Below are 26,640 nucleotides of genomic sequence, written 5' to 3' on the forward strand. Positions count from 1 at the left end.
TATGTATTATTGTTAGTGACAGGTGAAATGCTATAAGACTAAGGGTGACTAATGTGCCTTTATTTAAGAAGGGAACTATATACCAGGAAATTTTAACATCTGTGGTAGTTAAGTTATTAGAGGGGATTCTTGAGAGACAAGCATTTGGAAAGAAAGGTTAATTTTAGATAGTCAATACGCTTCGTGTGTGTGGGAGATCGTGTCTCATGAATTTAATTTTTGGAAGAAGTAACCAAGAAGGTTGAAGAGGGCAGTGATAGATGTAGTCTATATGGACTTCAATTAAACCTTTTAAGGGTCCACACATGGCAGGCTGCTAATGGAAAGTTAGATTACATTGTATCTAGGGAGAGCTAGCTAATTGGATGCTCAATTGGCTTGATGGTAGGAAGCAGAGGGTGATGATAGAAATATGTTATTTGGACTGAAAGCCAATGTTTAACGGTGTTCCCCAGGGCTCAGTGCTAGATCCTTTGCTAGCTGTGATCTATATCAGCGACTTGAATGACAATGTTAGTAAGACATGGTTAGTAAGTTTGCAGATGATACTTAAATAGATGGTGTTGAAGACACTGAAATTAGTTATCTGGATTTGCAGGGAGATGTTGATCAGCTAGATAAACAGGCCAAGAAATGCCAGAGTTTAATTTGTATAACTGTGAGCTGTTTCATTTTGGGAAGACAAATAAAGGTAGGATTTTCAGTGAATGTTCAGAAATGTAGAACAGAGAGTTCTAGGATTTCAAGGACATGGTTCCTTCAAAGTAGACAGGGTGATGAAGAAAGCTTTTGATATGCTGGCCTTCATCAGTCAGTGCACCGAGTATAGAAGTTGGAATTTTATATTGCAGCTATACAAGACATTGCTGAGACTGTATTTGGATTATTGTGTCCCATTCCAGTCACCTTGCTGGAGGAAATATGCCATTAAGCTGGAAAGATGCAAGGGAGATCACAAGAATGTTTCCAGGACACAAGGGGCTGAGTTATGTAAAGAGATTTGGCACGTTGGGACCTTTTTATTTTGACCATAGGAGAATGAGAGTTGATGTTATAGAGGTGCATAAGATCGTGAGGATCATAGATAAGGGTGAATGCACACAGTTTGGGGAACCAAGAGCTATTTTTGTATTTTATTTAGTAATACAGCATGAAGTTGGCCCTTCCAGCCCTTTGAACCACGCTGCCTCAGTAGCCCCGACAGTGGGATAGAGGAAACCGGAGCACTTGGGGGGGAAAATCCACACATTCCAAGGGGAGGACAATTAGACCATCACTGGATTGAACTCCAAACTCCGGAATGCCCCGAGCTGTAATAGTGTCTTGCTGACCACTGCACCACTGTGGCACCCACTTGAGGGCACAGGTTTAAGGTGAGAGGGAAAAGATTGCATAGGAACCCAAGGGGCAACTTCTTCCACACAGAGGGTGGTCAGTATATGGAATCAGTTGCCGGAGGAAGTGTGAGGCAGATGCATTGAAAAGTTAAAAAGGCCCTTGGACAGGTACAGGAACAAGAAAGGTTCATACTCACACTTAGTATCACTGGCATATGTCATGAAACTTGTTGTTTTGTGGCAGCAGTACAATGCAATACATAATAAAAGCTGTAAATTACAGTAAGAATTGCGTAAGTATACATTTAAGTTAAATAATAAGTGCAAAAAGGGAAGGAAAAAAAAGTAGTGAGGTAGTGTTCATGGGTTCAGTGTCCATTCAGAAATCTGATGGCAGAGGGGAAGATGCTATTCCTGAATCACTGAATGTGTACCTTCAGGCTCCTATACCTCCTCCCTGGTGGTAGCAATGAGAAGAGGGCATGGCCTGAGTGGTGGGGACTTTAATGATGGATGCCATCTTTTGAGGCATCACTCCTTGATGATGCCCTGGATGCTGGGGAGGCTAGTGCCCATGATGGGGGTAGACTGCTACAGCTGAGATTCACAGCTACAGGTTTTGAGGGATATGGGGCAACTGGGACGAGCTTAGATGGGAGTCTTGGTAGGCATGGGCCAGTTATGCTGAAGGGACTGTTTTTGAGCTTAATGACTGGTTCTTTGGCTGTACTCCAAAATGCCCTCCACATCTTCTCCTGCTCATTTCTGAATATGAATAAGTAACTAAAAATAAATGTATCTGATGACTCGACAGCTTACTGACATGGCAATTTCTTGGCTAAACTCCCGCAAGTTGATGTCAGCTTGATTTGTATACATTCAGAGGTGAACAGAGAAGACTTTTAATCTTGGTATGTGATAGCAAAAGGTGTCAGCCTCGACTCAGGGATGTCAATCTTGTCTCAGTCAAGACGCCCATGCAAAAGGTCTAACAGGCTCCACAATCAGGCAGATCTATATTGATTCATTTCACCTCTCAGTTTAGTCCCAGATGAATTTGTTAACATTTAATTGCTCTCCTGGGTACTGGCATATTAGTTAGAATTATAATAACTCTGATGCCTTTCTTGTGATGCATTAATGTGTATGATTTGCAACTTTTTAAAAATTAAATAGAGAAGCACTGTTGCAAAAGTAATCATTTGAAAGTGTTGACCAAACCAAACTTTAATGTGGTTTTAAAGAGAATTTTTATTTACAGTATTTCACGTTTTTCAGTACCTCGGAATAGCAACATCAATTCACAGCCAATTAAAATGCAACCAGAGCCCATGACAGTAACAAAGACTAATCAAATTATTTATTTTGATGCTTTTATTTGGGGGGTATATGTTGACCAGGCCACCTATATTGCTCAACCTTTCTCAAACTTCTGGTAATGCACCCCACATTCCTTCCCCGTTCCTGTTTCCCTCTCTCACCTTATCTCCTTACTTCTGGTGCTCCCTCCCCCTTCCCTTCCCTTCCATTGTCTTCTACCCTCTCCTATCAGATTCCCCCTTCTCCAGCCCTTTAACTCTTTCACCAATCAACTTCCCAGCTCTTTACTTCACCCCCTCCTCCTCCTCACCCAGTTTCACCTATCATCTGTCATCTTCTACTACTTTCTCCCTTCCACCCATCTTCTTACTCTGACTCCACATCTTTTTTTTCCCTCCAGTCCTGATGAAGTGTCTCTACCTGAAACGTCGACTGTTCACTCTTTTCCATAGATGCTGCCTGGCCTGCTGAGTTCCTCCAGCATTTTGCTCAACCTTTGTTTTGAATGCTGCCGTTAAGTGCGTGCACCTGAGAGGATGTACTTTGAACAGAGGGATTTAGAGTTCCAAGTTCATAGTTCCTTCCCAGTGGCAACACCAATCAGCAGGGTGGTTTAAAAAATAAGACAAATTATATCCTTGCCTGGGCATAGAATGAGAGAATTGGAATGCTATGTTGCATCTTTACAAAACACTGGTTAGCCAGCACATGGAATATTGTGCACATTTCTGGTTGGCACACGATTAGGAAGAATGTAATTGCACTGAAACAGTGTGGGACAGAGAATGCAGATGAACAGAAGTTCAGATTGGACACGGTGGGCCAAAGGCCCTCAGTGTAATCGGACTCTACCTTTTGAAATGTTCTCTTGCTGCAGTACACCCCAAATGGCCACCACCAGCCTTAATACCTGACCTAGTCTCTGTTTACTCATTCTGAGAGGCAAAAGTAATAGCTCCTTACTCAACGCTGATACTCCTTGCCATTACTTTGCAAGATGTAAAGAATTAGCAGTTAACTCTTACCATTACATTTGTATTTAGCATCTTAATAAGCCAGTATATGACTGGCTGCTTCAGTGAAAACCTAACACCAAACTTCTTACAAATGTTAAGTGCGATTCAGGGACATAGTTAAAACTAAACCAGAAAGTGATGCATGTGAACAGCTAATGGATATATCTAGGTTGTGGAACATGCAGCCAATTGTGTTGTTTTTCGAAATGGTGCATCTTCCTGGACCTGCTATCCTCTTAACAGTTTGAAACAAGCCAGTATAAGTTAAGCCTACATGTCAGAATACTAATACAAGCTTTGTTTCCTCCAGACAAATTAAAGTATTCTGAAAGTTGCCTGGGGCCACTTTTGTCATGTGGTGTGACTATTGCTAGCACATATTGTTCACCCTTAAGCAGTCACCTTCCAAACTACTTTTCTTCAGTAAATGAGCTGTTACATTGCTGTTGGGAGAAGAGTTCCAACATTTAACCCCAACAACAATAAAGAAATGGTGAGGTGAGAGTTGACCATGGATATTGAGTCCTAGCGGTCTAGAAATGTAAGTTTGGGCAGTACGATATGGAGAAGCTGTTGCCCATGTAGCAAGCTCCCCCTTCTCCACGCATCTGGTGAACCCAAAGGAAAAGCAGAGACCGATAGAGTTTGGTACCTGCAGCTCGCATGAGTTGCCGGTCAGCGTGGAACTCAACGTAGCACTGCCTTAGGGACTCCAGCTCCGGATTTTTCCCCTTGGGGTTCACTCCCAAAGCCTTCCCCATGAGTGGGTATAGCCGCAAGGCAGCGGAGTTTTGAGATCAGAGTTTTCCTTCTCCTAGATGAGCTGCCAACCATGGCTGAGGAGCCCCATCTACCTGAAGTGATCAGCTTTAAGGCACCTTTGCCCCTTCTCCTGTCAGTAGAAATGGTTCCACCGGGCTTAATAGCTAAGCCACACGTGAAGGCCAGAAGTGGGACTTTGTTGTCAGAGGCTATTTGAGGCGCACGCTATTGGCAGTATTTAATAGGTAATGGGAGCTTGTCCCCATTACCACCCCCGGCCATTGCAACTTTAAGGAACCAATAAAGAAATAGTGATATGATATCTAGGTCAGGCTAGTATGTAGCCCAAAAAGAAACCTAATAGTGTCAGTCACCCCCATGATGGTATTTATTGGCTACTCCAGTTAAACCAGTAGATGGTGACTCTCAAGGTATTGGTAATGTTACTATTGCTGAATATTAGGGGGAGGTGATGAGACTACTATCAGCTGACATAAGAAATTATAATTGCCCATGTTCTCATGGCTCGTCTCTCTCCACCCTCACTCACTCCTCACAGATTTAGACTTTATTGACCAATGGTTTTTAGCTGGTTGCAGGTGTTATATTTAATACTTCTCCTGATGCTTTTTAAAGTGCAGCTGTCCAGGTGTGAGTTTCCTGCTGACTCTCACTGGGGATTTTGGCAAAATAATTCCTCCTGTGAGGCATGGAACATGAGTCAAATAACGTCTGATAACTAGCAGCTAAGTAACTAGCTGATGTCAGACAATTGGAACCAGTGAAGTTTATAGTTTAGTGCCTTGATTTGGAGAGAGTCAAGATTTATTCGTTAGAAGTGTTACTCGCAGAGAGGCATATTATTGTAAATAGAAACTGCCAGTCCACCCCAGCACATCCTGCCCCATCCCTCCTTCATTTCCTCACTTGTAGAAACATAACTGGGAGGAAATACTGAGCCAATTGGAGTTCACTTCCACCAGTTGGTGAGGAGACGATTAGATGGGAATTATCGTACTGACAATTAGATGAGAACTGGCCTTCAATGACGGGGTCAAACACAACCATTAATTGAGGATAATTTTCCTACAAAGGACAGCAATGCAGAAATGCATGTAGAAAGTTTTTGAGGGAACAAAAGTCAAAGAAACAATAACCAAGAGCAAAATGATCTGATCCTCCAGTAAATCTGGCTAATCACATTTAAAGCATTAGTTAAGCGGTTGTGTATATAGTGGTGTGAACTTCAAACAACGGAAGTGTACAGTTATGCATTAATGTATCCACTAATGCACTGACCAAGGTTTAGTGGCAGGCAATAACTGCCAGTTCTATTTACTCATTTTACATGCTTCACATACAGACTTTCTGAAATTTGCACTGAAAATGATGATATTTATAAATCCATGGCAGTATATCTCTCATTCCATGTCATTTTTTTTTTTAAAAAAAGGGTCAGGAACCCCTGCTAGAAAGGACCTATATTCAGGAATTTCCCAGCCAAGCAACTGCATGGAATAATAAACTAGATGTCTAAGCACCACATTTTAGCAGCTGCCCGCATAGATTAGGGACAGCCAACTTCACAGGATTAAAATTTGTCATTTTAATCGTTAAAATTTTCTGTAAATTCTCAGTTGACTGGATGACATTCTGGGAGTGATAGAATTCAGAGAGAAGTTTTAAGATACTGGAGCTTGTATATCAGCACCACTTCACTCACTGATAGGTCATATAAAACCTACTTAAAGTTTTATTGGGGAGAAATAATGATCCTGATCCCAAGCCTCAAATGAAGAAAGAGGTTAGTACAAACAATGCAGATACTAAGATTAATGGAACAAGATAACCTAATGGGCCAAACAGTTGAAGAGAGAAGGATCTGTGACAGAGATGGATACTCCAGTGTTTACAATTTTAATAATTATATTGTGCTACCTTGAACTATAAAAATTCTTTATCAGCTCCAAAGCATTACAGGCAAATGAAGAAACATAGAAAAATAGAAAGCCTACAGCACAATACAGTCCCTTCTGCCCACAGAGTTGTGCCAACCTTAGAAATTACTAGGCTTACCTATAGCCCTCTATTTTACTAAGCTCCACGTTCCTATCTAAAAGTCTCTTAAAAGACCCTATCGTATCTGCCTCCACCACCGCTGCCGGCAGCCCATTCCAAGCACTCACCACTCAATAAGGTGGATTTCTGTATCAATTATGTTATCACACCAGTGCTTGTACAAAGGAATCTAATTCCTGGCATAGCATGGAATTGTTGTTTATACTATGGTACAGCATCTTCTTTTGGAAGAAGATTGTGTTATATTTTTATGTATCTTTATGAAGTTCCCCAATGTTATTTCCTACTTATTTTATATGTAGTCTTTTTTAGGCACTGTCTTAACGAAAGTTCTGCTAAGAATAGACAAAGCAGTTCCCATTTTGAGACTTAGTCATAAGTCTGCATTTAATCAGTTGGCAGGAGTTTTCTAAACACTAAAATTCTCATTTACAGTCTACACTGAAACGAAAGACCTATTTTATGTGAAAAATATTTCTTATCCATCATACATCTTAAATAATACCAGATGCTCTCAATGAATTACGCCAGTAATCTGATCAAGGGTGTTCCGATGACAAATATAAAGCATTCAAGCTTTGCTTATGTAGTTTATGATGTCATACAAACTCTTTGGTTGCATGACTGATTTGTAACATATTGGGAGGCAGCCTGTCTCCTCCAAAACAAAGTCAAAGTTGACATAATTGTCATAGTCATATACATGTGTGCACAGCTGCAGCATCACAGGTGCATAGTATCATATAAGCAATATTTACAAGACAAACAGAAATTAATCATAAATTATACACATTTTTACAAGAACTTGCAATGAGGACAAGGAAGGACAAAGTCCATTTTAGTGCAAGGTGGTCATAGTATTGTTAAACTAGCAATCAGAGTTTTGCTGTTTGGTTCAAGAACCAAATGGTTGAAGGGAAGTAGCTGTTCTTGAACCTGGTGGCATGGGAGTTCAGATTTCTATACGTTCTGCTTGATGATAGCTGTGAAAAGATGGCATGGCTGAATGGTGGGGATCTTTGATGATAGATGTTGCCTGCTTGAGGCAGCACCTTCTGGTAAGTGCTACCAACAGTGGGTAGGGGTGTGCCCATAATTGATTGGGCAGTCCATTACTCTCTGCAGCTTCTTGTATTCCTGCACATTCAAATTGTCATACCAGACCATGGAGCAACCAGTTGAACAGTGCATCTGTAGAAGCTTGTTACTTGGTTTCCTATGAAAGTAAAGGTGCCTCCCATTTATCTGCTGGGCCCAGGACAAGTTAATGCCCAGGAATTTGAAGAAGTTGCCGACTCCACTGCCGATTCCCCAATGTAGACTGATGCACATTTTTCTCCTTCCCCTTCATGAAGTCAACAATCAGCTCTTCAGTTTTGCTCACGTTGACTTTTTCTTCAACTGAGTAAGTCATGGGTGATAACAGGTCAGCTCTGCTAAACTGACTCATGACCAGCTGTGATTTGCCCAACAGCAGTAGCGTTATCAGCAGATTTGAAGGTGGCATTGGAGCTGTGCTTATCCATACAATCAAGTGAGTATAAAGGGCAGAGCTGGAAGCTAAGATAGTCAACAAGGAGATGATCAGCAATTCTCACTGATTGAAATTTGCCAATGAGAAAGTCAAATAGTGAGAGACCCAGAAGCCCAGGTTGTGAAGTTTGATGATGAGTTTACATGGGCTGATTTTGTTGAAGGCCAGGATGTAGTTGATGAAAAGCAGCCTGACGTAAAACTTCCTGTTGTGCTAGTGGTCCAGAGCAGAGAAGTATATTCTGTTTGTTGGCCTGTTGTGGCAATAGGCAAAGTGGAATGGGTCTAAGTTATTTCTGAGGCAGGAGTTACTTTGCTTCATAATCAATCTCTCAAAGCATTTCTTCACAGTTGAAGTAAGTGCCACCAGCCAGTAGCCATTAAAGCAGGTCACCATGCTCTTCTTGGAAACTGATACAATACATGCCATTTTGAAGCAGATGGAAGCCTCAGACCACAGAATTCAGAGAAGGAATATGTCCATAAATAACTCCAGTCAGTTAGTCTGCATAGATCATTAGTACTTGGCCAGGTATGCTACCTGGACTAGATGCCTTTTGTCAATTCATTCTCTTTATGGATGCCGAGGTGCCACCCTTACGAGACTAAAATTACAGGATCATCTGCAGTTGTCGGGGCTCATCACACGTCATAATTCAACCGATCAAAATCTGCATAAACTGCATTGAGCTCACCAGGGACTCATGAGTGCATCCCTGAGTGTTTCCGGTAGCAGGTCACCATTCTGGCAGTCAAACGCAATTCACATTTATTGTAACTTGTTCACAATCGAAGTTCTATATCGGGTGGAAAGCAGCGGTTAGTCCCACATTAATGTAAATGAAAAATACTGCTCCTGCTGAAAATCTCAAATAAAAATAGAATTTATAGAAAACACTTGAAGGAGAAGGCAGCTTTGACCAGAAATGTTAAAACTGTGTGCTTCTCAAGAAAAGCTGCTGTTGTAAATAGGCAAGTACCCTCACCACCCACCAGGAGTGTGCAGAGCAAGCCCCACTGACAGCAATGACCTACCACCCACCTACTCTTATTTCAAGTTTCAGAAGCCAATTAACCCAACAACCTTCTGTACATGTCTTTATGATGCAGGAGGAAACCAGAAATTCCAGGGTAAACACATACAATTATAAGGAGAACTTGCAAATTCTGAACCGACAGTATCAGGTCAGGATCAAATCAGGGTCACTGGAACTGCAAGAGAGCAATTCTATTAGCTATGCCATTATTGCTCTTCATATGACACACTCTTGTAAGACTAGATTATATTTGGAAGTCTATGGAATGGTGCTTGAGCCTTGCTCTTGTGATCTAAAGCTTGAAGAGGTACCTCTGGTTTTATATATAAAACACTGAAGAGTGCTTGGCTAGCCATAAGATAAACCAAATGATTCTTTATATGAATAAGTACATGGCTGATGATCAACTCTGGTTGGAAATTGCATAATGATTAGTGAAGATTAAAAACAGAACTCTTGAAATACTCAGTAGATCAGGCAGTAGCTGTGTAGAGGGAAACAGAATCAATATTTTACCTGGATGATCTTGGAATTGCAACAGTTTCAAAGAGAGTGGAGAGCCCTGATCCATTTCACAACTGAAGTCAACGAATGGATATTGGAAAAAGTCCTCTGAAGTTACTGCTACAACTTAATGTGATCACATTCACCTCGGGGCATTTTTTATGAAATAAGTCTACCACAACAAATCGTTTGCCACAAGATAAGCCTCAGCTATTTGTGACACATTTGGTCAATGAGCCTGCAGAAATGCTCTACCCAGGCTCATACTCCCAAGCAGATTTGTTTCTAGTTTGTCTTCACTGTCAGTTAACTTCTGGCTTATTTATGCACTGCTTAAGTTAATTCTGTCTGCTGTGCTGGCACTTTTATCTGCATTGAGAACAGCTTATATTAATTCGCAGTCACCGGATCTGTCTGCATTTGGGGCTGGAGTCAAGTTGCAGGCAAAAAAAGTGATGGAAGAGAGCCAGAATTTGTGGCAGGATAGAGGAATGAGCAGGACGCCTTACCCCATACAGGACATCAGAAAGCAGTTCGCTCCAGAGTGAGGTCATAGGTGCAATAAATGACCACAACACCTTTCCAAAACAATAATGACCCTTAGTAACGAGCAACAAAATTCACAGGAGTTTTAGAACTGAGAAATGAAGAGCACAAGAGCAGACCCACTATGTCTGTACCGACCATGATGCCATATGTAAACCATATATAAACATCTATCAAGTCTCCTCCCAGCCTCTGATGTCCAAGAAAAATAACCCAAGTTTGTTCAACCTTCCCTTGTAGCTAATACTCTCCAATCCAGGCAGAATCCTGGTTAATCTTTTTGCACCCTGTCCAAAGCCTCCACATCCTTCCTATAATGTACAAACCATACTGAATGAAGAAGTTTCCCCTCATGTTCCCCTTAAACCTTTCACCCTTAACCCATGAACTCTAGTTGTAGTCCACCCAAACCTCAATGGAAAAAGTCTGCCTGCTTGCATTTACCCTATCTATATCCCTCATAATTTTGTACACCTCGGTCAAATATCCTCTCAATCTTCTACATTCCAAGGAATAAAGTCCTAACCTATTCAATCTTTCCTTATAACATGGGTCCTCCAGTCCCGGAAACATCCTTGTAAATTTTCTCTGTACTCTTTCAACCTTATTTATATCTTTCCTGTAGATAGGTGACCAAAACTGTACACAATATTCCAAATTAGGCCTCACCAACTTCCTATAAAGCTTCAACATAGCATCCGATCTCCTGTATTCAGGACTTTCCTTTATAAAGGCCAATGTGCCGAAGGTCTTGTTTACGGCCTTATCTATCTGTGCTACCACTTTCAATGAATTATGGACCTGTATTCCCAGATCTCTCGTCTTTCTACCACACTCCTCAGTGCCCTACCATTCATTGTGTAAGACCTACCCTGGTTGGTCTTACTGAGGTGCCACATCTCGCACTTAACTGCATTAAATGCCCTCTCATTTTCAGCCCATTTTTCCAGCTGGTCCAGATTCCGCTTCATGCTCTGATAGTCTTCCTCGCTGTCCGCTACATCCCTAATCTTGGTGTCATCTGCAGATCTGCTGATTCAATTAACCATATGATCAACCAGATCTTTGATTTACATGACAAACAACAAAGAACCATATATGGTTGCATTTCTGGGCTATGATGTCCCACGCACATTCAGATGTTGCCAACAGATTTAAATCTTTAACACTACATGTTTACAATAGTGTTAGATAGGCAAACTACATGGAAGATTACTAACTGATTCTGCTGCCTAATTTTGCTCTCATGTGGGAGGTTTAGCACACTGTATGGGAAAGTTGCAGATACCAAATCCTCACTTTATCATCAATCACCCATACAATATTTCTTGCCCCTCATAAAAAAAGAACATACTCCATTCCCTAGAGAACTTCAATCCACAATTTTCTTTTTTTGCTTTTCATACAGGTTGTCCCATTGGACACTGGAAATATGGAACATGCAGTTAATTCTGAGTTGATACTTTTTTATCTGGTTAGATATTCTGTGCAAATTTTTCTTTTTCTTTACTGAGTTTCCAAATACAAGCAAAAACTTTACAAATTTATTAGACCTACAATGTTTGAATTGTACCATATGCATATTGAGATGATGAAATACACGTAGAATGGTATAGTGTCTGTGAAAAACCCTGGAATAGATGCAAATTAAAGTGTTTTTATTGTTTTGGATTCAAGGAGTACTTATGGAGCACCCTACCTCTGTTACATGGGTACAGTAAAAGACAGCTTACTACTTACAAAGTGAGGCTACCTACAGGTGATGTAATCATCCTGTGATAGTGTGCAGATCAAATCTGTCAAGGTAAAAATTATAAACACAAGAAATTCTGCAGATGCTGGAAATCCAAAGCAACACCCACAAAATGCTGGAGGAACTCAGCAGGTCAGGCAGCATTACTTCAAAGGCCCACGGCTAGAGAAACAACAGGGGAAAACGTAAATTGACACCAGAAAGATTTAGCCACATCTGTGGATGTGGAAGGACAAAAGAAACGATGATTACCTGATATGTGCTGGATTGTAAAAGGGCTGTTTTTTGTCCAGCATATGATTGCCAATGTTTGGAGCAAAGTAGGGGAACAGAGTTCAGAGCAGAATGAATGGGACAGAGAGGTGAAGTCACAGACAACAGTAGGTTTAGGGATGAGCATTCTTTCTATTGCCTCCAATCCCACCCCACACCCCCCCCCACACACACACACACCCTAAAGTGCTTATTTTCACACTTTGTTTAGTTTTCATGAAGGGTCCTTGACATCAAACATAAGGACTGTTTATTTCCCAGTGGGTATGGCTTTATCTGCTGAGTACTTTCAGCATTTTCTCTTTCTGTTACTTTTACAGATATTTAGCAAAGTGACTTTGGAGATACAGCATTTAGCAATGCCTTGGAGAGGGTGCAGAGAAAATTTACCAGGATGCTTGCTGCAGGCACATCTTATGAAGATAGGTTGAGTGAGCTAAGGCTTTTCTGTTCGGAATGAAGGAGGATAAGAGACAACTTGATAAATGTGTACAAGATAAGAGGCATCGGTTAAGTGGATAGCCCGAGACTCCTTTCCCAGGGTGGAAATAGGGCGTCATTTTAAGGTGTTTTGTGGGAGGTATAGGGGGATGTCAGATACAAGTTCTTTACACAGCAAGTGGAGGGTGTGTGGAATGCCCTGCATTGGTGGTAGAGGCAGATACATTGGGGGCATTTAAGAAACTCTTGGAGAGGCACATGAATAATAGAATGCAAGACTATGTAGAATGGAAAGGCAAAAGGTTGGTACAATATCGTGCAGTTATGTTCTATGACTGTTATGACTACTGCTTGTAACACAGGATTAATAAGACAAAGTCACACTAAGGCAAATTATAAAATCCGTTTTAATAAATCTGTAAGATTTAAACCTAGAAAACTGCCCATGAAAGCTGTTCCGTTATTTCAAAGGCTCATCTTTATAACTAGAGAGGAAAATGTAGCTTCTATTTTGCCTAGGCCTACCTGTGGCACTGATCCCATCTTGCAGGTTATCTCATGACCCCAGGGGGTGCTAATGAATACTGCATTGCTAGTGTTATCCTTGTCCCAAGATCAAATAAAGAAAGGTAAGACATTAATCTATTGTGGCATGTGAGTATTTTTAAAACTAGCTTTGGAAAACTACAATTGCTTTACACTTTACTCTTTCAATCCAACATCTTTACTTCTGTTGAAATAGTTGCATGTTCTATAGTAAAGTATTTTTTCTTCAGATTTCTGATGGTGAGTATAATAAAGTGGGATTTTAAGGCATGCATGGATCTCCTGGGGGTGTGTGTGTGTGTGTGCACGCATGCGCACACTTTTATTTCAACTTGAAATGTTAAACTTCTGTCTTCCACCATTGTTGGTATTCAATCCTGTATCTAATTTTATACCATAATTCTGAAAGTTTCTTTCTGAAATGACTGTGTGCACTCAGTGACATGGCCATACCCCCACTTGTACCAATGCCTTTTTGTAAGATCATAACGAATCTTTTACACAGGTATTATGTTCCTGTTCTAATCACATCCCAAAATTCCCTTCCTATCCAGATATATCCATCCTTGTGTTGAATATATTCAGTGGCTAATCCCCCCAGAGCCTGCCTGCATATATACAGTCATTCCAAAAATGCACTACCCTCTGAGTTAAGAACTTCCTTGTCCTTTGTTTTTGGGATTATATCTTCCGGTTCTGGATATCCAGCCAGGGGGAACATTATTCCTCACTCTACATTGGCAAGTTCATCAAGAGTGTTGTGTCTTAATGAGACTGCAACTCATTATTCTAAAACTCCATTAGTTAATCTCTTGTATCACAGACTTGCCATCCCTGGGATCACTGTGGTGAACCTTCACTGCATAACTACCACAACAAGCCCTGTTAAAGAAAGAAACTCAGAACACCACACGTACACTAGTGCATTTTCCATTTGCAGGACCCTATAAAACTAGAGCAAGAGTACTATTGTAATCCAGGCCCCCTTCCTGATTGACTCATGTTAAAATTCAGTGATTTGACTCCTAGGCCCTCTGAACACCGCCACATTTCAATCTCTGACCATCTCAAAAATACGACTAGTACGTTCATATTTAAGGTTTCCCAAGGGCCAGAAAGCTGAAACGTTTTGATGTCATCGCACAACATCGTACTTAAACGAGCTTAACACCTCTGACGAGTTTAACACACTATTGTCTTACTTCAGCTAATCACAGCGGCCTATCCTCCTTATGAAACGTTGTCTCTCTCTCTCTCTCACACCACGAATGTTACCTGCCCAGCTGAATATTCCAGAATGTTCTGCTTTTATTTGGTTCAGAACTTCCGACCTGTCCTTTCCTGAACTGTTCTCAATTCAACCTCCCTTTACACTTGCGCATTCTAACAGCTGCTGTCCACACACCGGTTGGGTGCTTTCAGTGAGGTGGGCTCGGACTGGTTCGGTTGTGTTCCGTACCCCCATCCCTGCCTACACACATTCCTGAAGTGCGCCAAGCGGCAATGGGTCTGGGCTAAACCGGAGAGGAGAGCTCGGGATGACTTACCCACGCTTCTGTTCTCTTTGCAGGGATCTCGGTTGACAGTCCGCTGAGCAGCCTGGAGAGATGGAGCAGCACGACCAACTTCCCCGCCACCAAAACGCCGGCCACCGGCACCTCTCCCGATCGGCACGCTTCCAGCCAGATGATATCCCACCGGAAGCGGCACTATTTCCAGTGTTCGGAGTTGAAAGAGACTACGTGGAATAATGCCGTGCAGGAACAAAACGAGTCCAGCCTTTCCTCCTCTCACTAGCCCGTCCGTGGAAACATCGTCCAGTCATCAGAATAAGTGTGTGGCATTTCCTCCCCTCCTTTTCCCCCACTGGGTTGGGGATGATGGTCTCTTTCGTGACTCTACCCTAAAGTGACCAGATTTAGGGGCTCGCTTATTTTTGTTTCTCCCTCCTGTACATTCACGGATACAGGACCAATTAAGAACACTCACTCCCCACTTCTTTCTGAGCCTGTCCCCGCCCGCAACGATGGAGTGGATCTAAGCCAAGTTCAGCTGCTAGTCTCCAGCCAACAGCCTGGTCCGCAGCCCCGCTCACGCCCGGGAAGTAAGGCCTTTTGCCGAGTGAAGCAATGCGGTTGACTGACGGTCGTCTCAGTGAGGTAGAAATGGGGTGGTTAACGTTGGGTCCACTTCCTTCCAAGCTGCTGCTGCCTCCGTCTTTTTTGGAAAAGCCACGTTTTCCAGTGTTACGTGCTTTTAACCAACCACGATCTTTATTTGGAACCGATGTGAGAAGCAGCGCGAATCGTGCGTTCTGTACTGTGGCTCGTTATGTTTGCCAAGGGAATCTGAACAGCCGTTCAGAATCCGACCGTTGTGTTCGGAGTGTCTCCACCCCTCCCCTCACAGCACATCTTCAGGGAGCACAAAGGAGAGGGAGATCCAAAGGCCAGGCTATCCCAAAAGAAGGGAATTATCGGAGGGGAATAATTTGTTAGGCGAATTGATGAACGATGGTACATTTCAAACCCTGGTGGTTTTTTTTAATTCAGTGCTAGAGGAAGTCAGCGAGATGGACTTTGCTACCATCAAGAACAGGTGGCACGGATTGAAAGTAATCGATGCAAAAACTGCACGAAGATTGAGAAGGAGGTTCTCGTGTTTTGTTTTGTTTTTAATTATTTCACCTGTCTGAGTTTCTAAAGAGAAATGTGCAATTTAATCCGCGGATGCTGGGTGGAGAAACAGGGTAGGATATTCTTGTCTGCACTGTGACAGTCCAAGCCGAGAATACACAGTGCACTCTATACAGCCTGCTGGCACTGCCCTTGAAGAATACTGGCTGTGTATATTTTGGGAGTCTCATTTTGCATGGTGGTTTTACGTTGTGCAATCAGCAGTTTGTTTCGATGTTTTGTGTATTTTTTTAAAGTCCGATAAATATGTTACCATATCAAATTGTTTTTCCTTTAATTGCGGCCATTGGCAGTTTCCTTCGCCTTTTCCTCCCTGGGTATTCACCTGGGTAATAGCACGTGTGCAGTTACGCCAGAGCGCAGAGTCGACGCGGGAGCGAAATGCCCCGCTCAATAATTAGGGAACCGCGCAGCGCGTTGTAACCTTGGCACCGGAAGTAAATTTGATCCGCGCGAGAAAGTTTTTTTTTACACAGATTTTTAAAGAATCTTTTAAAATTTTGTTACATGTTTTATCCATCTGCCCCTCTTTGTCGCTAAACCCAGATAATCAGGTGGGTGTCAGTTTCTCTGGCCAACCGTTCAGAGATGGGTTAGCTGTGATGTAGCTAGCATCTTATTGGCATCGAGTAACAGAACTGAAACTTTTCCGCCGCTTGTGGAAACCTGGTGACTGCAACACGGTCATAAATGTTCCACGCTGGAATGGGAAATGTGCGATTATTTCACCCCTCCCAGTAAAAGAAACTCAAAATAGTGAACCCAGTGTAAGAATTGGAGACACCTGGGAGTGAGGTTTGAGGCAGGTTTAAAAAAAAGGCGGCGTATTTAAGATGGAATGCAAATGCCGCGACACCAACACGGGTGTCAAGTCAGAACAGTTAAATCTCGTCCAAATTCAACCTTCCTTTCGCTTCTACGTCTCTGTACTCTACCCACCTACCCCAGTCAGTTAGAGTCTGCTGAGGGAAAGGAATTGTCGACGTTTCGGATTGAAGTGTCCTTACCAGATGCTGCTCAACCAACCTGAGTTCTTCCAGCAGATCGTTGTTCCAGATTCAAGCATCGGCGCTCCCTGGTGTTTCCACGGTGGCTGCGCTCTGGGGTGAGGATTTGCTGACACAGCGCTGGTGAGCCCCCACCACTTTGATACGAAGCTCTTTCTTGCTCTGCGGCCATTCATCTGGCGCACCCCATGATATTCTGGCGTAGACTTCCTGCGAGGGAAATTTCTTCGATGAGGAAAAGACCTCGCTGATGGAATGGTAGGCAGGCTGGTGCAGAGACCAGCTTGTACCGCTTCTGGATCTCAGGGTGTTTCCATTGCTGCTTTGAGGTTAAGCGAAAGTAGCCGGCTCGGCTGCATTGTGCAGAGTTCAGGACAAGTAACGTACCCGCACCGTGGGTACGGCAGATTCAGCCGAACCAGCCATGTCAGTAGAATAGTCACGGTTGGGAGCTGGGGAGCGTTGCCTTTGTCGGTGCGCATTCTGCTTTTATCTTTGACAATATCCTCCATGTAGTCACATATGGCATGATCTGTCTGGATGGCTCGCAAATAAAGCTTTCCAGTGTATGTCGGTACGTTCGACAGTAAAAATAAACAAATCCTTCGAGCTAAAGAAGCAGCAAAATGCAGCTGGTAATGGTAGATCTGGTAGAGGAGGATGCAATTACAACATTTAAAAACAGGGATAGGAAACGTTTAGGCTGATAATAGAGCAAACGCAGGCAAATGCAAATTGCTCGGTTAAGCGATTTAGTTAGCACGGGGGCATTGTTTCCGTCCTATATAACTCTGTGGCTTTATGGTGTCCAGTCGGCAGAAGTGATTCTGCCCCCAAAAGTTCTTAGACCCAACCCATCCTCCATTGGTATTCTTGAAAGGTGATCATTAAATCTAGTAGCCCAACAAAAACAATATTGGAGGTAGCTTAACCCTAGGTGCCTGCTGGCCAAATGAGTTGATGGGATGAAAGAAAAATTGGGCTGCAATCTGATCTGGCCAATTCCCCGTGGCTTCTGATAATTCCTTCTAAATTGATGATAAATTTACTTTGAAATTTGAACTTTTGAACTCTGCATTTAGGCAGATTACAATTACTCTTAATGCTTATGACACAGCCCCAGAATCTTTGGATGAGACAATATCCTAGCAGGAGACAAATTGATCCTTCATGGCAGCTTCAACACCAGGGTCAGGAAAGGACCCAATCATGCCATGATTAGCAAGATGCACTTAGCAAGAATGATGAGAGAACTTCTTCCCAATCATCTTCCTGACAAAATGTTTGGAGATGGTCGTTATCTGTAACTCTTTTGGTCAGGAAAGAGAGTCGAGTCAATGATACCCAATTAGATTCTCTTGTTGTCTGAGTGAGATACTACAAGAATGTCAGTGCCACCTTGCATAATGACAGATACCATTGATGGTTTGGTTGAGAGGCATAATGAACATGCTCTTCACCAATACCAATTCAATCTCATGAAAGCCTTTGACTCCAATTGCAATAAATTTCAAGAAAGGCTACAACATTGCTCCAATCCTTCTCAATCCTTTTTTCACCACAATGCTACAACTTTCCTTCAACAAGCTTCCAGCGGGAATGGAACTAATCCACAGAACAAATGGGGAACTGTTCATCCTACGTTACCACTACAGTACATTCCAGAAGCAAGTTCACTTCAACCTCAGTCATCAAATGGCAGATAAAGGTTGCAACCAGCATATGTAGGAGGCTGAAATCCAAGTCTTTGTCCATTCAATCGCTAAAGCATATCAGAGAATGGACTTTACACTTAACATCCACAAATCATGGGTGCTCTACTGACAGGCTCATACCACACAGCACAACAGTATTGGTCCATGAAGAGGCCCTGGAAAACATGATCACTTCCCATGAAGCAGAAATAAGACTATGATTATTAAGGGCAGGATTTTGGCCATTTTGTCCATCAAGTCTGTTCTGCCATTCCCTCTCAACCTCATTCTCCTGCCTTGACCTTTGATGCCTTGACTAATCAACTTCCACTTTAAATATTCTCAGTGACTTAACTCCACAGCTGACTGTGGTAATGAATTCCACAGATTCACCATCCTCCTGCTGAAGAAATTCCTCATCTCTGTTCTATTCTGAGGCTGAGCTCTCTGGTCCTAGACTCATCCACTATAAGAAACATCTCCTCCACATCCACTCTATCTAGACCTTTCAATATCTGATAGGTTTGAATGTGGTACACCCTTGTTTTTTTAAAAGTCAGCGAGTACAGACCCAGAACCATAATACATTGCTCATACCTTAACACTTTCTTTCCTGGAATCATTTGTGAGAACCTCCTCTCCAATACCAGCACATCGTTTCTTAGATAAGGGCCAAAAACTGCTCATGATACTCCAATTGCAGTCTGACCAATGCCTTATAAAGCCTCAGCGTTACATCCTTACCTTTATATTCTAGACCTCTTGAAATGAATGCTAACATTACATTTGCCTTCCTCACTACCAATTAAACCTGTAAGTAAACCTTTAGGGAATTCTGCATAAGGACTCCTAGGCTCCATTGTACGTCTGATTTTTGAATTATCTCCCCATTTAGAACATAGTCAATGTCTTTATTCCTTATACCAAAGTGCATGACCATATACTTTCCTACACTATATTCCATCTGCCACTTCTTTGCCCATTCTGCTAATCTGTCTAAGTCCTGCTTGCTTCCTGAACACCATCTGCCCCTCCAGCTATCTTCACATTGTCCACAAACTTGGCCGCAAAGCCAGCATCCAAATCATTGTCATATAACGTGAAAAATAGAGGTCCCAAGACCAACCATGTGGAACACCACTAGTCACTGGCAGCCAACCAGAAAATGCCCCCTTTATTCCCACTCTTTGCCTCCTGCCAGCCCATGAGAACCACGGGTTCTTATCTTTTTAAGCAGCCTTATCGGAGGTCTTCTGAAATCCAAGAAAATAGCATCCACTGAACCTCCTTTGTCGATTCTGCCTTTCCTCAAAGAGTTCCAAAAGATTTGTCATGGCAAGATTTCCCTTTAAGGAAACTATGCCTACTTTGGGCTATTTTATCATGTTCTTCTAAGTACCCTGAAACGTCATTCTTAATAATGAACTCCATCATCTTCCCACCCACTGAAGTCAGGTTAACTGGCCTAAAGTTTCCTTTCTTCAGTCTCTCTCCCTTCTTAGAGAGTGGATGGACATTTGCAATTTTCCAATCCTCCAAAACTATGCCAGATTATTTTAATGATTCTTGATGGATCATTATTAATGCTTCCACCATCTCTTCAGCTACCACTTTCAGAACCCTGGGGTGTAGTCCATATGGTCCAGGTGTATTTTCTGCCTTCAAACCGTTCAGCTTCCCAAGCACCATAATATCAACTACACTCACTTCTGCCCCCTAACTCTCTTGAATTTCTTCATAATGCTGGTGTCCTTCACAGTGAAGAGTGATGCAAATACTTATTAAGTTCTTCCACCATTTCATTGTCCCCTATTGCTACCTCTCCAACATCACTTTCCAGCAATCTGATATTCACTCTTGCCTCTCTTGTAGTCGTTATATATTTGAAAAAAGCTCTTTTGCATTATTGGCCAGCTTAACTTTATATTTTATCTTTTCTCTCCTTGTGGCTCTTTTTGTTGTCTTCTGTTTTTTTTAAAGCTTCCCAATCTTCTAACTTCCCACTAATTTTAGCTATATTATATTCCCTCTCGTTTCTTTTTATGCTGTCTTTGACCTCCCTTGTCATTTATAGTTGTCTCATCTCCCTTTAGAATTTTTCTTCATCTTTGTGATGCATCTATCCTGCGCCTTCAGAATTGCCCCCAGAAATTCCAGCCATTGTTGTTCTGCCTTCATCCCTGCTAGTGTCCACTTCCAATAAACTGGTCATCTCCTCTCCCATGCCTCTGTAATTCCCTTTATTCCACTGTAATACTGACAAGTCTGTCTTTACCTTTTCCCCCTCAAAATGCAGGGTAAATTCTATGTTACGATCACTGACTCCAAAGGGTTCCTTTACCTTAAGTTCCCTGATCAAGTCTGGTTCATTAAACGGCACCCAATCCAGAATTTCCTTTCATCAAGTGAGCTCAACCACAATCTGCTCTAAAAAGCCATTTTGTAGGTCTTCTACAAATTCCCTCTCTTGGGATCCAGCACCAACCTGATTTTTCCCAATCTACCTACATATTGAAGTCCCCCATGACTGTCATAACATTGCCCTTTTGACCTGTCTTTTCTGTCTCCCGTTGTATATTTTTATCCCACATCCTGGCTGCTGTTTGTAGGCCTGTATATAACTCCCATCAAGGTATTTTTACTCTCACCATTTCTTTACCCAAAAGAATTATACATCTTCCTATCCTATAGTACCTCTTTCTCAGTGAAATAGTGTAATTCACCATTGCTTTCCATGCATCAGTACAGTTTACTGACGGAGATAATGCTTGAAATTAAGACCTCAAGCATAATATAAAGCCCACGAATTTCGCCGTTGTCTAATTTTCAGAGAAATGGGCTACCTACAGCAAACTCCTCAATGCCTTGATAAGCGTTGATGGCGAGCAACACTTTCCACAAAATCCTTCAAGTCAACTGACAACATAAAAATAAAGAATGGCAGCGTCCTCCCCCAGACCAATATCAGCAGCACCACGGTTGATTTCACCCAACTCTAACTGGTGGCCATTTGCCAAACACCCGACTGTCTCTCTCTGCCAGGGCAATAAATTAACAGGTCAGTGCAAAAGATCCAAGATGTTCTTGGATGATCTTGGATCCAAGATGTTCAAGCCTTATATTCTTCTAAAAAAAAATGTTGCTAGGATGTGGTCAAAGTCTTCTTTTCAAATTGTTATGTGCTCACCAGCGTGTGGAAATCTTAGGTCAAGACTGTTCAAAATGGGGAAGGTGTTTGCTGGTTGGATTTGACGATATTGGGTCCCTTGTCAGGAGCATGCACAAGCTCCCAAACTACCTCTTCACCGCCTTTGGGAGGGTCTAGGAGATCCACGCATCCAGTAGGATACGAGTGAAGGCATGCCGTCCTCCGCCAGCGTGGCACTGCCTAGAACAATTCTCACTAATACAATTGAATTCACGTCCTTGCGTTTTTAGCCCAATTAAGCGTTCCTTTGGTGAATTTCTAATAATTTTGAACTCCATTAAAAAACTGAAATGTTTTAATGTGAAACCTATTGACAGTGAACCACAATTTAAAAGGTTAATCAATGTAAGTTAGTTCTAAACAGTGCATTTGAGTTTCAGTGGAATGGAGAAAGCGTAACACGTTGAAACGGGTCTCTGGATGTTGTCCCGTTTTTCACACAGACCTGGTACAGGACAATGAAGAAAACTTATCTCATTAAGTGTATTGGCGAGTTTTGAACATTCCTGTTACTGGCGTTTCCAAGATGGCTGACTGGCAGGGTGCACAGTTTGCTTACAGTAATCACAGAAATGTCGGGAGACTATTCTGGCCGTTTGTCCAGGCTAACTACGAATGGATTTGGCTCTCACGTGTTTTCCACACATAGGCCCAGTTGCTGAGATGTAGTCTGTAATTTTATTTCTGGCAGTGCAATTAAAGCTAGGCGGCTGCCCCCGGGCTTCTGAAATCCGAAGTAGGGGATGGGGGAAATGGAGCAGCAACATATCAAAAATAACGGAATTAAAGACCGCTGCAATATTTGTTTCTATATCTCCTTTCCATCCAAAGTTAAAGCACGGTGCCATCCTGTCTCTCCTACCACCATTGAACAAATTCTACAAACTACAAACTCATTTTCAAGAACTCTACAATTTATATTCTCCGTATTATTTATTTTTAGTTGCACAATTTGTCTTCTTTTGCACAATAACACGTTAATTGTCTCACTCTTCGTTTATGTATGGTTTTCCATAAGTTCGCTTGTATTTCTTTATTTTCCTGTAAATGCCTGCAAGAAAATAAAACTGAAGGTAGTTGGTGGTGACATATACGTACTTTGACAATACAATTTCTTTGACTTTGACCTGATTCTCCTAATCCCCTTCCGAAGGTTTGGCTCCACTCCACTCCCGGGGGCGCGGCTTCATGGGAGGTGCACCGTCCCGCCGATGTCAGCGAACCGAGAGCTACCACACCCAGAGTTGCTGCCTGTGCTCGCGTTGTGACGGCCCGTGGGTTGCGGGTGGGGTGGGCATCTGCTGTTCTTTACACAGCACACACACACACACAGATTCGTCCAGCGAGGAAAACAGGTCATTGAGTTCGTTCTGTCCGCGGTTAGGATGGCCAGTACCAGTGAAATCAACATACTGGGTTGTCAGGTTCCTAACCCAGCCATGGCTGGGATAGGTTCGCCAAGGCATTTCTCTTGTCCCCCTTGGGCACGGTACAATTTATCCACGGAGGCGGTTCCTGTAGATGACAGAGCAGAGAACTCTCAAACGAAGGTCTCCACATTCTGAATATGCACTGAATATTGCATTATAAAAATCAAGCGTCTTTTGTTTTAAATTAAGAGAAGAGGTACTTAAAACAGAGCAACAGACAAAGTCTACAGCCCTCGGTAGGTTCTCAGCTACTCTGTGCACTCTAATTCTCAGGCCCAACGTGAAACCCTTTTCACCATTTTTAAATGTCAACACGCCTTGTAACCCCAAACACGATTATTTACTAAGTTCACTTGACCTGTATTGGGCAGGTTGTCAGATAAGAGAAGTTTGTATCCGCTGGAGGTTAAAAGAGTGTGGGGTGGGGAGGGGCTAATTGAAACATATGAACTCCGGAAAGGTCTGACAGGTGGACGTGGAAAAAGATGTTTTCTTCTTACCAGTCAATTAAAACCAAACGTTATAGACATGGCCACCTGCTTAGGACAGAGATGAAGTTTTATTTTCTCCCAGAGAGCCATGAGGTTTTTGGAACACTTCTTCAAAATATGGTACAAGAAGCGATCTTAGAATTTGCTTCCATGGCAAAGCCAGTTAATCAAGGGGAGAGGTGAAAGACTGCCGGGATTAGCGAGGTGTGTTTGTTGGGGGGGGGGGGGAAGGAGTTCTGTCAGATTAAACATGATATTTTTTGAATGGTCTGCTCCTAATTTATTTGGAACGCGACCTCGACTATCTTTCTCTCTCTCACACACACACAAATCCTGAATTACACCGAAATCAAAGATCGGGCAGTCTGGTCCTGGGGCAAAGAACAGCCTCGCGTTCTCAAAATGGTGACTATACAATGGCAGAGGAAAAATGACGCTCGCAGCGCCTAAGAACTTCCTGCTTCCTTTTGGCCACGCTCGATTTCTCTCCTCCCGAACGCGTTGTTGACTTCTGCCGTGTGTCTGCAAGAGCGCTGTAAAGCCATCAATCCCAGCAGACCCCGCTCCCCATCACAATCCTGTTTGGTGTTTGAGGAGCATATCAGTCGGGCTCAGTGACCCTCAATTGTCTAACTATCCACCTTCCCGAAAAAAAGCTGACGATGCGTGGTTTCATGGCTCATTGGTGGCTAACTAAGGTCAAAGAATTCAGATATATAAAGCCCTTTAAGTGAAAAATGAACGTTTGGGAAAGCTATTGCCCCCGTCCCCTAGTACCTATGGTGTCTTCTTTCCTACCCCCAGCGGATTTCGTTGATCCAGCAGTGCGCCGATTCATATGCTTACTTTAACTCCCATCAACGCTGTTACAAAACTTGTTGGCACATTCAATGTGCAATTGATTATCTGTATTAAAATTGCATCCTTGAAAACACAATAAATATTAATTGTTTTTCTAAAGCCAACCAGAGACAACTTAAACCCGTCAAACGTCAGAGTTTCGGCACCTTCTAGGCCATTAGTTTGCTCCCGACTCATTTCCATCTGCATCATGCCAGAAGCGCCTAATTGACAAAAGCAAGATCCTGATCCTCGTCCATCGGTGATCGAGCAACTGAAACGGAGAGTTTCCTGTTTATACGTCCCTACCTTCCGCCAGGGAAACTGAACGTAACAGCCTAAATATGTAATAAACCAAATTCCGGCTGACAACGCCGAGTCTTTTCCAAATTGGATAAATCAAGAACCAATGGTTAAAATGAAAGAGGACAGATTTCTGAGGGGCAAACACGAGGAATTCTGCAGATGCTGGAAATTCAAGCAACACACATCAAAGTTGCAGGTGAACGCAGCAGGCCAGGCAGCATCTCTAGGAAGAGGTTCCTCCATTACACCCATTACAAATTACACCCATATGATTATATAGGCATCCATTAGTCTCCAGAGACCATGGATTTGCGCTTTGGAAGGTTTCCAGGGCACAGGCCTGGCCAAGGTTGTATGGAAGACCGGCAGTTGCCCATGCTGCAAATCTCCCCTCTCCACGCCACCGATATTGTCCAAGGGAAGGGCACTAGGGCCGATACAGCTTGGCACTGGTGTCGTCGTAGAGCAATGTGTGGTTAAGTGCCTTGCTCAAGGACACAACACGCTGTCTCAGCTGAGGCTCGAACTAGCGACCTTCAGATCACTAGACCAACGCCTTAACCACTTGGCCACGCGCCAACACATATGATTAATTAACCTACTAACCCTACGTCTTTGGAATGAGAGGGGAAACCGGAACTGCAGGATGAAACCCACACGGTCACGAGAACTTACAAACTCCTTATAGACAGCGGCAGAATTGAATCCGAGTCACTGACTCTGTAACAGCGTTACGCTAACCTAACCGCTATGCTATTTAGAAGGTTCCTGAGACAGATAGTTTCATAGGAAAGGTTTAGAGGGGTAAAGGGCAAAAGGGACTAGCTCAGATGTGAATCCTGCTCAGCACGGACCTGTTTCCATACTGTGTGACTCTTTGATTCTGTAGCAGCAGGAAGAATGGAGCAAAAATGGTGTTTCATAACACCAATGATTGGAAATTCATTGCCTGCTTACACCTGAATTCTTAATCTGCAGGTGTTTCTCCCTGAGCGAGGCTGAAACTTCCACAATTATCATTTGTCTAGGAAGACAAAACTAAGTCATCCTTTTCCTTTACTCTATTATTTATCAATATTTGCCAAGATTCCTTTTGGTGCTAGATTTGATCTGACTGGTGATCATCAACATCAGAATGGTTGAATGCTATTCCCTAGAGTCATCAGTTGTTCTCACCCCTACCCCATCGATTACTGGCTGGATGGAGATGCATTAATCCGCTTTGGTAATGCAGAGGATCTCTTCAATTGGAAACGCATTCCACACTCTGTGAGCCTGATCACTCACACAAATTATTGCTCATAGATCATTTTTAATATTCCAACAGAACCTGTGAATTATCGTACATATTTGTGGCATGTTTGATAAAAGGAGTGATACTTCAGCCTATCTCAACTGCTGCGAGCAAGGCTATTTAAATTCAGTCTTCCTGTAAAGCATGTGATATGGGATTGGATAATCACCCTCACCATGCACAATTGTTCCCTTTATATTATTGGCAAAAGACAAATATACTCTCAAAAAATCTCTTCCGTTGTTCTGTGTTGACTAATTTCATCAAGAAGATTATATCTATGCACTGGCCTATGACTTTCAATTTTACCATGAGAATTCCAAATTCAGGACAGCCCCACTTAAAACATCTTCATTAGGTACACAGGGAAAAGATTTTGTCAAAACTATCTGATTATAAATAGTTCTGATAGGAGTGCTTGAATAAGAAGAGGTTGAAGGACCAAACTATTCAAATGCATATTTGTATGTAGATGAAGTGCAAGTGACTATGCTGTGTATAAAGATACAGACTTAAATAAACAGCAC

The 26,640-nt window shown here is 42.5% G+C and overlaps 1 protein-coding gene across 6 annotated transcripts in view; it reads left to right on the top strand.

The window, feature by feature from the left end:
* Positions 1 to 16,346, top strand: part of sobpa (sine oculis binding protein homolog (Drosophila) a) — a 224,241-nt gene extending 207,895 nt beyond the window's left edge. For 5 of the 6 annotated variants that reach the window (XM_072246134.1, XM_072246135.1, XM_072246137.1 and 2 more), the window contains one exon: positions 14,718 to 14,805. Coding sequence is in view for 1 of the 6 variants with exons in the window: in XM_072246136.1 (XP_072102237.1) it covers positions 14,718 to 14,944 (227 nt within the window). In the remaining 5 variants the exon portion in view is untranslated. Of the gene's footprint in view, positions 1 to 14,717 lie in introns of all 6 variants that reach the window. The other variant, XM_072246136.1, reaches the window with a different exon arrangement.
* Positions 16,347 to 26,640: the final 10,294 nt, after the last annotated feature.

Source organism: Mobula birostris, chromosome 2, assembly GCF_030028105.1.
Source record: "Mobula birostris isolate sMobBir1 chromosome 2, sMobBir1.hap1, whole genome shotgun sequence".
NCBI classification, from domain to species: domain Eukaryota; kingdom Metazoa; phylum Chordata; class Chondrichthyes; order Myliobatiformes; family Myliobatidae; genus Mobula; species Mobula birostris.